This window comes from Canis lupus, chromosome 24 (assembly GCF_003254725.2).
Source record: "Canis lupus dingo isolate Sandy chromosome 24, ASM325472v2, whole genome shotgun sequence".
In the NCBI taxonomy this organism is placed as follows: Eukaryota; Metazoa; Chordata; class Mammalia; order Carnivora; family Canidae; genus Canis; species Canis lupus.
This window is the reverse complement of record NC_064266.1, coordinates 6,586,254-6,599,898: the sequence shown is the minus strand read 5'-3', so window position 1 is coordinate 6,599,898 and position 13,645 is coordinate 6,586,254. Positions and strand designations below refer to the sequence as shown.

Below are 13,645 nucleotides of genomic sequence, written 5' to 3'. Positions count from 1 at the left end.
GTCTTTGACTACACATTGAGATCCCCCTAAATACTTCTATTTGAAAAAAGAGATTTAAGGTTTAAAGAATTTTTAAAAACCACCCATCTAGGAGAATCCACATAGTTAAGGCAATTTCAAGTTGAGTCTTCAGGGACCAGTGGGAATTTGAACATTTGGAGATGAGGGTGAAGGCTTCCCCAGATGCAGATAATAGTATGAACAGGGGCACCTGGGTGGCTCAGTGGCGAGTGTCTGCCTTTGGTTCAGGTTGTGATCTCGGGGTCCTGGGATCAAGTCCCACAATGGACTCCCTGCAGGAAGCCTGCTTCTCTTTCTGCCTGTCTCCACCTCTGCCTCTCTCCCTCTCTCTCTCCGTGTCTCTCAAGAATAAATAAAATCTTAAAAAAAAAAAAAAAAAAAAAGAAAGGAAGTAGTATGAACAAAGGCCTAAGTCATGAAAACTAAGAATCCACTTTGGTTAAGGAAGAGGATGTAGAAAAGGGAACTTGCTAAGAAAGCAAGGTAATCATCTTGAGAAATTAAAATACACCATAAATGGTAGAACCAAACATGTATTTCTAATGATAAATGATACATTCAGTATGAGGTCAAGTGTGTGTAAGGCCATTCTCCTGCTGGCCCTGGCATGCTTGAATTCAGGGCCATGAGGCCAGAGGGCTAAACTTGCCAGTAAATTTAGCCCCAGAAACATGAGACCCAGCTAGGGGCTACAGCTCACTCATTGTGTGAACTTGGGCAAATTAATGAAATCTGGGTCTCAATTTCTTCATACCCCAAATGAGAGAATCAATTAGTCTTCCAAACTCCTTCAGATTCAAACTTCAGAGATTCTGGTGCACCACAATACTGCCGGCTCTCCGGTGTTACCAGCAGCAATTTGACTGCTCTATCCTGGACATGAGCACCAAGTTCTTAATCCTCAGAAATGTCAAGGTCACCAGGGTCAGTACTCACGGATTCCACAGAAGGCAATACCCAGCTTAACTCAGCCCTTCATGTGTCTATTGATGAGCAAGTACTTACCAAGCATCAACTTGCACAGTATGAAGTATTTTCAAAGGAAGAAGAAAAAAAGCATAAAAAATTGATGTTAAGGGGCCAACTGCCAACGTTCATAACTAAGATGACACCTACTAGAGTTGTTCAAGGACATCCTTCAGCACTGGCAGCAATGAAAAAGACTCCAAAAACAAAGGGTTTGGTGCGGGGCCTTGAAGCCCCAAAGGGATTTATATAGGTGGCAAGGGAAAGGCACCCCAAGAAAACAGTCTCAGCACAGATGAAGAGCTGGCCTGCCTGGGCCACTGCTCTGGGGCCCGTAGATAAGAGGACACAGTGGCCCAGAGGGGATGGTAAGTAGATCTGCTACCTTCTATCTGCATGACACTTGTCCCCAGTGGCTATATAACCACTGGGTGGAAAAGAGGACAGAGAATGAGCTGAATCTTGTTTATAAGGAAGCCAAAAAAGGAAAGCTGAGTTCGGTTCACTGTTGTCTGATCTGGTTCCACATGAATTTAAAATTTTGCACTTGGGGGTTTCACAAGTGGCTGACTTGGGCTGCACGGCAGGCCCTGGCTTAGCCATGAGAACCCAGAGAGGTAATGACACACAAAACCAATAACCACAAAAAGCTGCAGGAGCAACACAGCCAGAGCAAAGAGCTCAGAATTTGCTGGCCTGAATTAGGTCTTAGCAAAGTCTACTCCATCAAAACACATGAAACTAAAAGCATCCTTTGTGTGGCTTCTGGAGGAACGCTGACACTGGGAAATCACTTCCATGGAAAATCACAATACTGTATCTGCTATAATAGAGTATTAATACTAAATGGCCAGGGACTGAAGTCGGTTGACAAAAGCTAGATATCAAGCTAAAAGCTCATGCTGCATTCTTACTGCACACTGCCAGATATAAATTGAGTGTGCCCTTCACTACTTTAAATTTCCTGGGGCTGGAGCTTTGTCCAGCAATTTCATTTACATAACATACCTGCAATCATTTTCTTAAACCTCCAACCTATTTCTCTGAAGTAATAGCATTATGGTTTTTGATTGTTATTTCTTGCTGTTTTGCCAGAGGGAATTACCAGAGAGCAAAGGTAAACAGAACTCACAGTAGAAGCAGATCATTTCAAAGGGAGTTTGCCCAACCTGTTCAGGCAAGATGATGGAGGGAGGCTCCAGCCTCACAGTAGGTGTTGCTTCGTCATCTATATGGATCCCAGGCCTCTGCCAATGTCAAGCTGGGCTCCTACAAGCCAGCCAACCAGGCTTCAGCTGTAGCTCCTCAGGAGGTGCTGTGGGTGGTTGGAATGCTAGAGAGCCTAGGCCCTCCAACCTGGGCTTCAGGTAAAATCTCAACTGATCGAAGAGTCTGGAGCTAAAGAAAGTGAACAGGCCCTGATCTCCTCTGCCCCCTTCTTGTTAGAGCGAGGATTCTGAGGCCCAAAGATTAAAGAGCCTGCCAAGGCCAGCCAGACAGAATGGGGCTGGGCCAGGGTATGAAGCTCCCATGTAGGACAACAAATCAGGTGATGTTTACACACCAGGCAGCCTACAGATTTCTGGGAGTCTTGGTATCACATCTGCTAGGCTACCAGAAAAAGTGTTCTTGAATTCACTACTGATTCCTTTTGAGGACCTAGTGTGGGAAGCCTGGTAACAGGGAATTGGTGGGAGGAGATACTCTTTCTTTACCACGGAAATAGTGCTAATCCCTAGTTTTATTTTTCACAACACCAAAAGTAACATGAGTAAATCTTCACCACATCTGCTTAAAAATATCACTGTGTTCAGAATCACCTGGAGAATTTTGTTTAGTTTATTTTTTAATGCAGAATCCTGGGGCCTCCCGCAAATATTATGAATCAAGAGAGGTGGGAGAAGGGGCTGTTTTCAGTTTCCCAGCAGGTGTAGACATTAGCACATGGTACTGTGAAGGAAGGGATGGTGTTTTACGGTAACTAGCGCTAGTTGCAGAGATGATTTTAAGCCCATGGTGAGGTTGTAGGAGTGGGGAAATAGGAAAAATTCAGAGGGGTGGGATGGGATGAGGAAGGGGATGGAGAGAAGGAAAAAAAGAGGAGGGAAGGGAAGGGAAGGGAAAGAGAAAAGGAGATACCAGAGCCAAAGGAGGGATGGGGGGGAAGGGGAGGGACGCAAAGGAGGGGGCAGACTAGAGGCTATCCTATCAAACACGAGAACATTCACATTCCATAGGTCAGTGGAGTGATGGACAAGGCCTTTGGTTTCCTTAGTGTATTTTTTTCAATAACTGTAGGCCAACGATTCTAAAATGAGGAAGGATCCTAAGGAGAAAGAAAATGTTTAGGGGTGCTTTCTCACTTTTGTTTGACTAAAACCATTTGTTGGTGTATTAGAGAATACACGGGTAAAAAAGAATTACTTTTTTTAAGAGACAGAGTCACACTGGGAGGGCTAGAAAAGTCGCCATCACTTGGCACCCACAGCATGCCGTGCTCTCCCTTCCCAGTCTCACCTCTCCCTGTCCTTCTCCAGGGCTTCCTGTTCAGCTTCCAGGCTGGCCTGGAGCCCAGACTGCTCGCTGCTGCTGCTGTGGAGCGTGGCGAGCTTCTGCCTCTGCTCCTCGATCTCCAGGCCCAGGGTGGAGCGCCTCTGCAGGGCTGAGTGCCTCCTCTCCAGCCTGGCCACAGCTCGCTCCAGCGCCTCCCTCTGCTGCTTCTCCCGAGACTCAAGGATCTCCTTTTCCTTCTTCCTCACCTTTTCTTCCTGACGTGCAATGTGGGCAGTGAATTCGAAGGTGGCCTGGAGCTTCTGCAGCTGGCTCGCGTTGGCCTGGTACTGGGCAAGCTGTTCCTCTTTTTCTTCCATCTCTTTCTCCACTTGATAAAGAGTGTTGTCTAAGCCAAGGGGACCTCTGTCAAGGATTTCAAACGCTCTCTGCTTTTCTTCCAACAGGGTTGGCAAATGATTCTGCAGCAGGTACTGGAGCTGGCGTTCTTTATACTGCAGCCTATATTCTGCTGGCTTTATCTTCTCCACATTTCGAGCCAGCAGGGTAACGTTCGTGATGCTAGCATCATTTTTCTTCAATAACCTAGAGTCTTCCTCTTCTGCAGATTTTAAACGCTCTAGGAGTTCCTGTTCCTCTTCAACTTCTTTTCTCAGGAGGTCCTTCTGCTGGACCAGGTCCTTCTCCAAGTTGGCTAGCTTGACCAACTGCCTTCTCTTAAACTCTAAGAAATGGAGCTGAGCCCTTTCTAACTCCTCACCATCATCCTCCCCTTCAGCCCGGGCTTCCTTCACCCGAAGGAGGGACTCTCGGATGCCTTCCAGATCCCGCTTCTCCTCCTCCACCCGCTGCACTTCCCCTTGCCGCAGGAGCCGGATCATCTCCTGCTTCTCACGCAGCTGCTCTTCCAGATGCACCACGAGCATGACCTGCTCCTTCTCCTGCTCCTCCAGCCTCTTCTTCTCCAATTCGAGCTTGGCATACTGCTCATCCTTCTCCCTTTTCAGCCGGTCCAGCTCTTGAAAGATTTGAAGCTTCTCGGCCTTCTCATTGTTGTTGAGTTCTTGGAGCCGCTGGAGCTCTTCCTTGACTCGGAGAACGCTCTCTTCCTCTTGCTTCTTCTTCTGCAGCTCGATTTCCTGCTGCTCCCTCAGCCTTTCCTCTTCAAACTTTTCCTTTTCAGCGAGCAAATCCTTCAGTTTGCTCTCAATATGGAAGCTGCGGCGTTTGAGGCTCTCCTCCTGCTTTCGGATCTGGAGCTGGACGATCTCTGTCTCCTTACGCCGGGTCTCCACCTCCTGCTGCATTCGCTCCAATTCTGCCTTATCTGACTTTTGCTTCTCTTCCATTTCTTCTATGAGTTTCCTGAAATGCCAAATGTTGACTGATCATCATCTGAGTGCTATGGACAAATGACTTTTCCCTAACTGAGATGTTCTGAAAATGGACATACAACACAAAGTCAAACCCTTCAGTAAGAATAAAAAGTGGGGGCAAACTGCTTTCCTTTTAATTTCCAGCAGCACACTGCTTAACTTTTTTACTCTGTAACTATCCAACATATCATTTGCCTAATCTCCTGAAGTAGCCTCTGATATCATTTCTTTGTAGAGTCTATAAGCATAATGTGTTATGCATGATATAATTTTAAAAGCCCCCTGAGCTCAAAGAGAAAGAACCGTGCCCAATTTAAATTTAAATGTGAATAATTTTATTCAGCCCAATGGCTAAAACTCAATAGAAATTCAGTTACAGAATGACATTAAATAAAAATGCTTATGCTGTCCTCAACTCATTGGGGTCAAATATCAAAGTCAAGACAATCAACAGTTCATTGTTCCAGCTCAAATAACCACATGCTACTTAGCATTTAATCACTAGTTTAGGATAAACAGTAATCATCAAATGGCTCAAAATATTAGTTTATTAACATGTAACTCTGAAAATAACAGGGGTCATCATTAGAATACTGAGATGCATGGCCACAGGGGTTATATGTCATGTTTGGTCTTGGAAAACAAATGATCCCTACCAAGCGCTAAATCTGTGTTTTGAAGTTGGGATGGCCTCCAAAGCAAAAATAAAGGGCATGCAGAAGTATCAATACATGGTCTCCAACTCCTGACCCATCTAAGACCTATCTTATATGATGCTAGAAGCTAAACTAATTCATTTGTAACACCTACACTCCAGATTCCAGAAAATAAATATCCAACCTGTAGATTTTCTGTGGCTTTAGTTTCTACTCTAATATCTATCCTTGCTCCATTTCTTGGCTTGTTAAATATAGGATGGAGGGGAGAAAAAGGAGAAAATACTTAGTATTATCAGATAATTACATTCAGAACATACCAAAAAAACCCTCTCCAAATCAGCTAAACAACCACACACACACACACACACACACACACACACACACACACACCCTGGAGAAAAGTGAGCAAAGAATATAAAGAAGCAAATTATAGAAGGGGAATACAAATGGCCAAACAACAAAAGCAAAGATCTTTATTTTTATTTTTTAATAAATGTATTTTTTTATTGGTATTCAATTTGCCAACATATAGAATAACATCCAGTGCTCATCCCATCAAGTGCCCCCCTTAGTGCCCGTCAGCCATTCACCCCCACTCCCCGCCCACCTCCCCTTTCCCACCCCTAGTTCGTTTCCTAGAGTTAGGAGTCTCTCATGTTCTGTCTCCCTTTCTGATATTTCCCACTCATTTTTTCTCCTTTCCCCTTTAAAAGCAAAGAGAGGCTTTCTAAGACCTTGGGTGATATTACCGATGAGGATATCCATTTGAATTAAATATAAAAAAGTATATACTTGGCGTGTTAAATTTAACAAGTGCATGAAATTTGCATACTGACCCTCTTCCCCCTTTTTTACAAGTATTTGAAGATGTACTACTTGAAAATATCAAACATGAGATACAAGTAACCACCTAGAGGAAAGACCCAAAGTCATTAGACCCGTAAATACTTGACATGGAACCAGAGGGAGGGCATGAAACAGACCCCAATGGAATCTGTCTAGAAGATTAATGCAAGAATCCACAGACTACAGCACTGTCAGAGCTGGCCCCCCACATACCTTACCTTTTACTCTCCAATTTTTCAAGTTCTTCACGCTGCTGCCGCTCAAATTCAAGTCTAATAGAAAATCAAATGAAAATTAGTCACTTTTCGGAACGAGCTTTTCTCTCAGTCTCTGTATATAGTTGCATATTACAAAGAGTATCTGTTGCTTAACCGTTATTTTTAATTATGATGGATTAGCAAGTTTAAAGTGTTTTTTTTTTTGCTCTAATCTATGACTGTGATTAGAAATTAGTACTTTGGGGTGCTGAAAATAACTTATTTTATACTTGAAGGAAAACAAACAAAGCACTACTGTATTGAAAAAGCAGGGTTCAAGGAAACTTCTAAATGATAAGTATGTCTATTCCATGCAGCTTAATCACTGGTGAGTGTATATAAAAATGGAGAATCTCTACCTTAGACAGATGGGTCCTTTTATAGGGAAAAGACTGCCAGGGAGGTAGAGAGAGAGAGAGAGAGAGAGAGCACAGACATCAATTAAGAAAAGAATTAACTGAGGAGAACATCAGGAGAAAAGCAGTAAGGTACTTAAAAGCCAATAGCCATGCACACATCACAACATCTTTTTATAAACATCACATTTCCCAAAAATTTCTCAAAGCAAAGACTCCAAAGAGTTAGCTGTGTTATGTGTGCACACTTGCCATCATAATGAGAGCAGTAATAATCATTGAGTACCAATAACAATTGTGATAGTATCAAAATTATATTTTTACTACTTTATACATGGATCTACTGTAGGTAGTTCATAAAGATCCTCCTGTGACTAATAGTTCTAGGATACAACTTACCAGGGCTACATAGATTGTCAATGGGTTTTTCACAGTGCTAGCAAAACAAAAGGGGGCTAGTCACTGGGAATTTTAAAACAACTTGCTAAAGTACTGATGACAAAAATTGATTTCTTCTCAAACACTAGACTTAATGACAGCAAGATTTCACTCTTTTTAAACAGCATGAATGGTAATTCTTAAACCTACACATTTTCCCATATGTTAAGTGGCATAGATAGCTAAAAAGCTGAACTAGGGAAAAATTCATCACAAACTTTCCCTGCATAATGCACCAATGTAGACTGGCAAAAGTTACCTTTAGAAGGAACTAATAAATATTTCAATTAGATGTGTTACTCATTTAATTTGGCTAATACTGAGAGTAAGATGTCTGGGTTTCTTTTGTAAGCAGAACTGAGTGCTGCGCTGAGGGTTTTACCCATGTTAGCTTACTCTGTCTTCCCAGCAAATCCTAGCGATAACAAATAGTATCTCCACTTTACATACAAAGAACCCAGAGCTTAGATATGTGAAAGAACTTGTCCAAGGTCATAATGGCGATATGGCAGAGCCAGGATTTGAACCTACAATCCAAAATACCATCACTTAACTCATAAGCAATGCTCAGATTTGTGATAGTCAATAAAATAATTAAATCCTTCATTGAAACATGTCATTTGGGGTTATATATACCCTCCTGCCAAATTGCCATCCATGAGAAATCCGTCACATAAACATATATGAAAGGTATTTGCCAATCCCCAAGCTCTCAGCACATGTGTCATTACGCTAGGTAGGGATAAGGTTTCATTAAAGTTAGTGTAGGACTGTTCTCTCTTATACAACAATAAAGAGAACCTTGGAAATATTTCATAGTAGATAGTTTTTAGACTTCAGTACAGTTCAACTAGATAAAGAATCACTAGATAAAACACTTTCAAAAACAGAGAATCTTTCTAATGGAACTGTGTCTTTATTCTCTGATTTTACTTTCTATGAACAGTTCATATAATCACAAGTAGATACTCCTCTGACATGTCACAGGCATGTGATCATAATCCAAATGCTCCTCTGAGAGTTGGGTGACCTAGGTTTGAATGAAATCCTATCACTGAGGACTATTTACAAGGGGCACACTGGGCTGGGCTCTTAGTGGACAATACCCTCACACTGTTCTCCCAACCCTGCCAGGTTGACATGTTTCTCATCCCTATTTTATAGAACAAATACCCGAGGCTTAAAGCAAGTAAGCAGCAGAAGGAGAACTTGAATCCAAGTTTGGTACTAAAACCCAGGCTGCTGACCACTATGATTGATTTTCACAAGTGAGCTGTGTGGTCTCAGGAGGTCACAAAATGTGGGTTTTAATATCTTCATCTCTAATGTGATGCTCTGACCATCTATTTTTTTTTTAACTGTGCATGACATCAGGCAAAGGGGGGTTTCAGGGGTACAGCAGTTTCTAAGGGTGACATGGCTTTGACCCACAGGGCTCTCAGTCTGTGACAGTCAAATAAACACAATGGGCACCCAGTGAGTCACAAGCCAGGACTGAAGAAGGACAATGCTATAACATATGGAGTGGGGTACCGATCCCATAATTTGATAGTACCTAGAATGAAGCAAGTTTCCTGAGGAAACTCATACCTGAGCTATGCAATTCTTCATACATGATATAGAAACTCAAGAGAAGCTCATTAAAACCACATTTTGGCTTGCTGTGAGAGAATTGGCAAGACACGAAGCTTAACTGGACAAAAGAAGACAAGTAGTGAATGAAGGGCCTTAGAAGTTACATTAAGGACTCTGAACTTGATCCTAAGGATGCTGGTATAAAAGTACCTTGGAAGAGGACAACAAACAAAAAGGGATGGGTGAACATCATTCAAGTATAGAGATCATCAACTTACAGAGGTGCCATCTCTGAGTAGATGTGGTTTTCTCTTGTAGCACTGAGCTGAGCTATCAGATACAGGTTCAGGGCAAGGAGACAGTTTGATGGACCCAGCTGGGTCTCTGACAAGTGAAAGAACCAAAAAACCATCTGAGCATTTGGGGAAGAAGATGACTCAAGTGTTGGGGACAAAAACTTGGTTGGACAGAGAAGTGGGACAAGGCAAAGCTTGCAGGTGAAAGTGAAAAATCTAAGATGTCTCCAGGCCAAGAAGTGAATATACTTACATAACCATGTGTGTCCATATAGAATCACCCAAGATAACAGTAGGACTGAAAAAGATGGTGAAGCTTAGATGGTAAGCAGATGACAACAGTAAGAAGAGGCAGGTGCCAATAAGCGAACAGATCAGAGCACTCTGTGAGGCAGAGGAAGGGTGGTCTGAGGGCAGCTGAGTCTTTGGTCTGATAAGATCCTTGACTCTTTCTCCGTAGAAGTTTTCATTTTAGAATATTTGATTGTGATGAGGAAAGGAAAAGTAATTTGGGCCAGTGGCGGTTGTCAACCTTAGATGTATGAGGCCACAGCTCTAACCTCTCCTGAAGAGTGGCACCTAATGACATGGAGGGTTCTGAGTCAAGAAATCAGAGAGACATTCCCATTTTAATTCTTAATGAAGAAGTATGGATTCATTTCTATGACCTGTTATTAAAATAGGAAAAATTTTGACTGCTTTCTACCAAAAGCAGTATGTGTGTGATAACTAATTACTCCCATTTCCTAAAAAATAAAAGTAAAAAAAAAAAAAAAAAAAAAGATGCTCAGTCTTAATTAAAATCAAGCCCCATCCATTCTAAGGAGAAAGTCATAATTACAAAGTCAAGAACTATATTTTAAAATATGAGGTGATATTAGCTGTTGCTGCTACTGTAGGACTTCCATTAAATATTACATATTTACTAATCATACTTTAAAATGCACTTCTTTCCTTAATCAATGATAATTATTTCAAATAGCAAACTTCAATAGATTGTAAAACATAAATGCGGATGTGTTAATATCAAGGAAAGAATATCAGCTGTAATTGTATTTTAATGTGACTTCATTTTAAATAAGTGTAATTCACTATCTTATTTTAATGGAGTTATCTTGGCCCCAAATGCTAATTTCCTAAATGTTACAATTAAAAGGAAAACCACAAAATGATATGATTTTTGCAGCTGTTTTTAGCATTTTAAAATGACATTTGGAAGTACATACACTGTGTTAGGTCCAACAAAAAAGCATAGCATACAATCTATTTTTATGAGAAACAGTCTCTCTTGCTCTCTCTCTCTCTCTCTCTTTTTTTCATTAAAACACATCTAGCATTTTTAGGTATAATTGCACATCTTGCAATTTATATTCCTGTTATCATCAGCAATGAAAAAGCAAGGGGGTGGGAATTTCTCAGTTCACACCATGACATTGAAAGTGAGACTGTGATTATCAAAAAAAGAAAGGAAAAAAAGAAAAATTTTAAATGAACTAAAAGCATAAGTATTCGAGCCCTTATGTTGTGCCAATGGTGATTAGTTTTGTACCTCTGATGTCATTTTACATTCGAAAAGGAAGAAAACAGCTACTCAAGTCCAGCCAACACTTAAGCTGGCAGCTGTGGTGAGGGTGTGCGGAGAGAGTAGTAAAGGCTGAGCCCCAGACCCCAGTATGACTAGAAGGGAGTCACCTGACAACAGAGGGGAGCTGAAGGCAAGGCAGTCCCCCACAAGCATATTCTCCAGATATATAAACAGGTATGGGGAATATCCTTGGGAAATGGGTAAGCTAGAATTTTTCCCACATAATTTTTAGGATGCCCCTATGGGGTATGCAACCTTTGAGGATGCACAGGGTCCTGCATTCACTGTCTACTGACACCATCTTGCGATTCTTAATATTTGAACAAAAGGCCCCAGGTTTACATTATGCGTTGAACTCTGTAAGTTAGGTAGCTGTGTTCTGATCAAATATACATCATTTTTTAAAGAAGTCCCAGCCTGTTGCCTGGAATAGATAATAGTAGTCCGCAGTCCTGATTCTGGTAAGGGCCAGATGGAAAGCAGCCAGAAAAGACCAGAACTCCATGCAAGATGGTTCACTTTCTGATCCTTCACTAGAGATCAGGTTTCCACCAACACTGGGTTCTGTAATAGTTAGACCAGAATGGCTGAACTTCTTACCCTCCTACCACCTTCAAACCACCTTCCAAATGAGCAAACTCCCAAAGAGACTGGGGGATCTTAAAGATTGAAGATGAAGTTTGGATTTTTGGTGGAGTCTGTACAGGTTCTATCCAATTATCTTCTAGACATTCTAGATATTCTTTAAAGACTGAGAAGAAACCAAAGACTACCCCAAGACAGGCACAGGGAAATGCATGAAAGGAGTAACTTAGCCATTCACCCAGACCCTGTCTCTTCATGGAAAGGCTCTGAAGTCTTCCCTGTGTGAATCATTAGAAACTTTCATCAGAAACCCAAGAACAGGGTAGCCCAGGTGGCCTAGTGGTTTAATGCTGCCTTCAGCCCAGGGCGTGATCCTGAAGACCCAGGATCGAGTCCCAAGTCAGGCTCCCTGCATGGAGCCTGCTTCTCCCTCTGCCTATGTCTTTGCCTCTTTCTTTCTCTGTGTCTCTCGTGAATAAACAAATAAAAATCTTAAAAAAAAAAAAAAAAAAAAAGAAAGCCAAGAACAGCTGCTCTGTAGAGACAGTGAAATCACTACACCACTCCATCCCCACTTCTCTCTTTCCCACCCCAGATCATTATACAATATGGCAGGTTATCCTGCACTACAGTGACTTATGTACAACTGCAGTTCAAGGTATATATATCAAAATGAGGGTCTCGTGATGCAACTGAACCTAGGAGGTTGTGAAATTAAACCCCCTATAGTTGGAAGTCAGAGTTTATAACACAAATATCCCTAGTATGTTGGGATTGGTTTTCTAATGAACTTTCAAATCCCTAGTCTAGAAAGTACTCCGTAAAGACTTTCAGGAGCCAATCTTAAGCCGTTTGTATTGAAATGAAAGTGCTCAAAGAAACAAAGATTGCTTTAAAAAAATAGTAAAATTTGATACCATAAGCATTTTAAATGAGTTCTCTTCCCAGCCTTTTTCTCATAACAGTGGTATAACTTGCTCCAATAAAGGCAGCCAGGAACACATGTTAAACCCAGGAGACCTACCTGATCGAGCTGCAAGATCACATGCAGTTACTGCTACATGAGGACTCAAGAGATCGTGCATTCAACTTGGCACATGCCCCTACACCTTGCTCCCCATCACTATTTTACAGGCTAGGAGACTGAGTCCCAGAGAGTATTACAGAGAGGTCCAAGGTGACCTCTTCTTTAGAGGAATCAAGAGTAAAGTCTGCCTCTTCCTACTCCTCCTCCATCTTTTTGTTTTTTGTTTTTTTTTTTAGAGAGAGGAAAAACACAAGCAAGGAGAGGGGCAGAGGGGGAAGGAGAAGCAGACTCTCCGCTGAGCAGGGAGCCCAATGCTGGGATGCTGGACTAGATCCCAGGACTTGGGAGATCATGATGTAGCAGAAGACAGATGCTTAAACTGAAGCACCCAGGTGCCCTTCCTCCTCTAATCCTACTTCAACTCTGGAATTCCACCTCACCTCTTCACCTGAACCATGGTAACTTTTACCCCAGAAACAGCCTTCCAGAAGTTAACAATGATTCATTATTTAAAGAGGTATACCTCACCTTGTTGAACAAACCAGAATAGTGTATCACAGGTAATTTTCCTGCCACTTCATTCAGCCACGCATGCCACATATCCAATCAACCTGTATCAACATCTACTATGTGCAAGAACAACAGAGAATAGGTCAAGTGCCTGTGCCTCTTAGGAGTGGATTATAAGGGAAATAAAATATGCATGCATATCAATCACATAGAACCCGAGAAAGTTCCATTTTTAACAGGAGATGGGGTGGAGGGAGAGCATTTATAGCTGCAGGGATGAGAGGATACCTCGCAGAGGAACTGCTGTTGAGCTGGGCCTTGACAGATGGACAGAATAACTATGGGCATAGTGTGGTGAGTGGGGGGAAAAAAAAAAACAAAAACTAATGTTAGCAAAACAGGAGCAGGAAGACAAAGAGATAAGCAAAGGAAGCAATAATGAACATACCTGGCTCTTGCTCAGCACAAATAAAGGGAAGTGGTGAGAAATAAAACCCAAAAGGTAGATGCTGGGCAGAATGTCAAAGGTTGACATTCTTGGGAGCATCTTTGTGGGCAACCTCTCCTCCCACCAATCTGTGCAGTCCTCTACCCAAGGCAAGGAGTACAAAGTACAGGAATTCATTTGTTTAATATG

At 41.9% G+C, this 13,645-nt stretch overlaps 1 protein-coding gene across 18 annotated transcripts in view; it reads right to left on the bottom strand.

Annotated features, from left to right (window-relative positions):
* Positions 1-13,645, bottom strand: part of KIF16B (kinesin family member 16B) — a 316,370-nt gene that overhangs the window by 108,146 nt on the left and 194,579 nt on the right. For 12 of the 18 annotated variants that reach the window (XR_004808790.2, XR_004808792.2, XR_004808791.2 and 9 more), the window contains 3 exons: positions 6,996-7,028; positions 6,598-6,651; positions 3,505-4,863 (listed from right to left, as the gene is read on the bottom strand). Coding sequence is in view for 14 of the 18 variants with exons in the window: in XM_025469259.3 (XP_025325044.1) it covers positions 3,505-4,863; positions 6,598-6,651; positions 6,996-7,028 (1,446 nt within the window). In the remaining 4 variants the exon portion in view is untranslated. The remainder of the gene's footprint in view (positions 1-3,504; positions 4,864-6,597; positions 6,652-6,995; positions 7,029-13,645) is intronic. The other 6 variants (XM_025469265.3, XM_025469257.3, XM_049100416.1 and 3 more) reach the window with 3 other exon arrangements.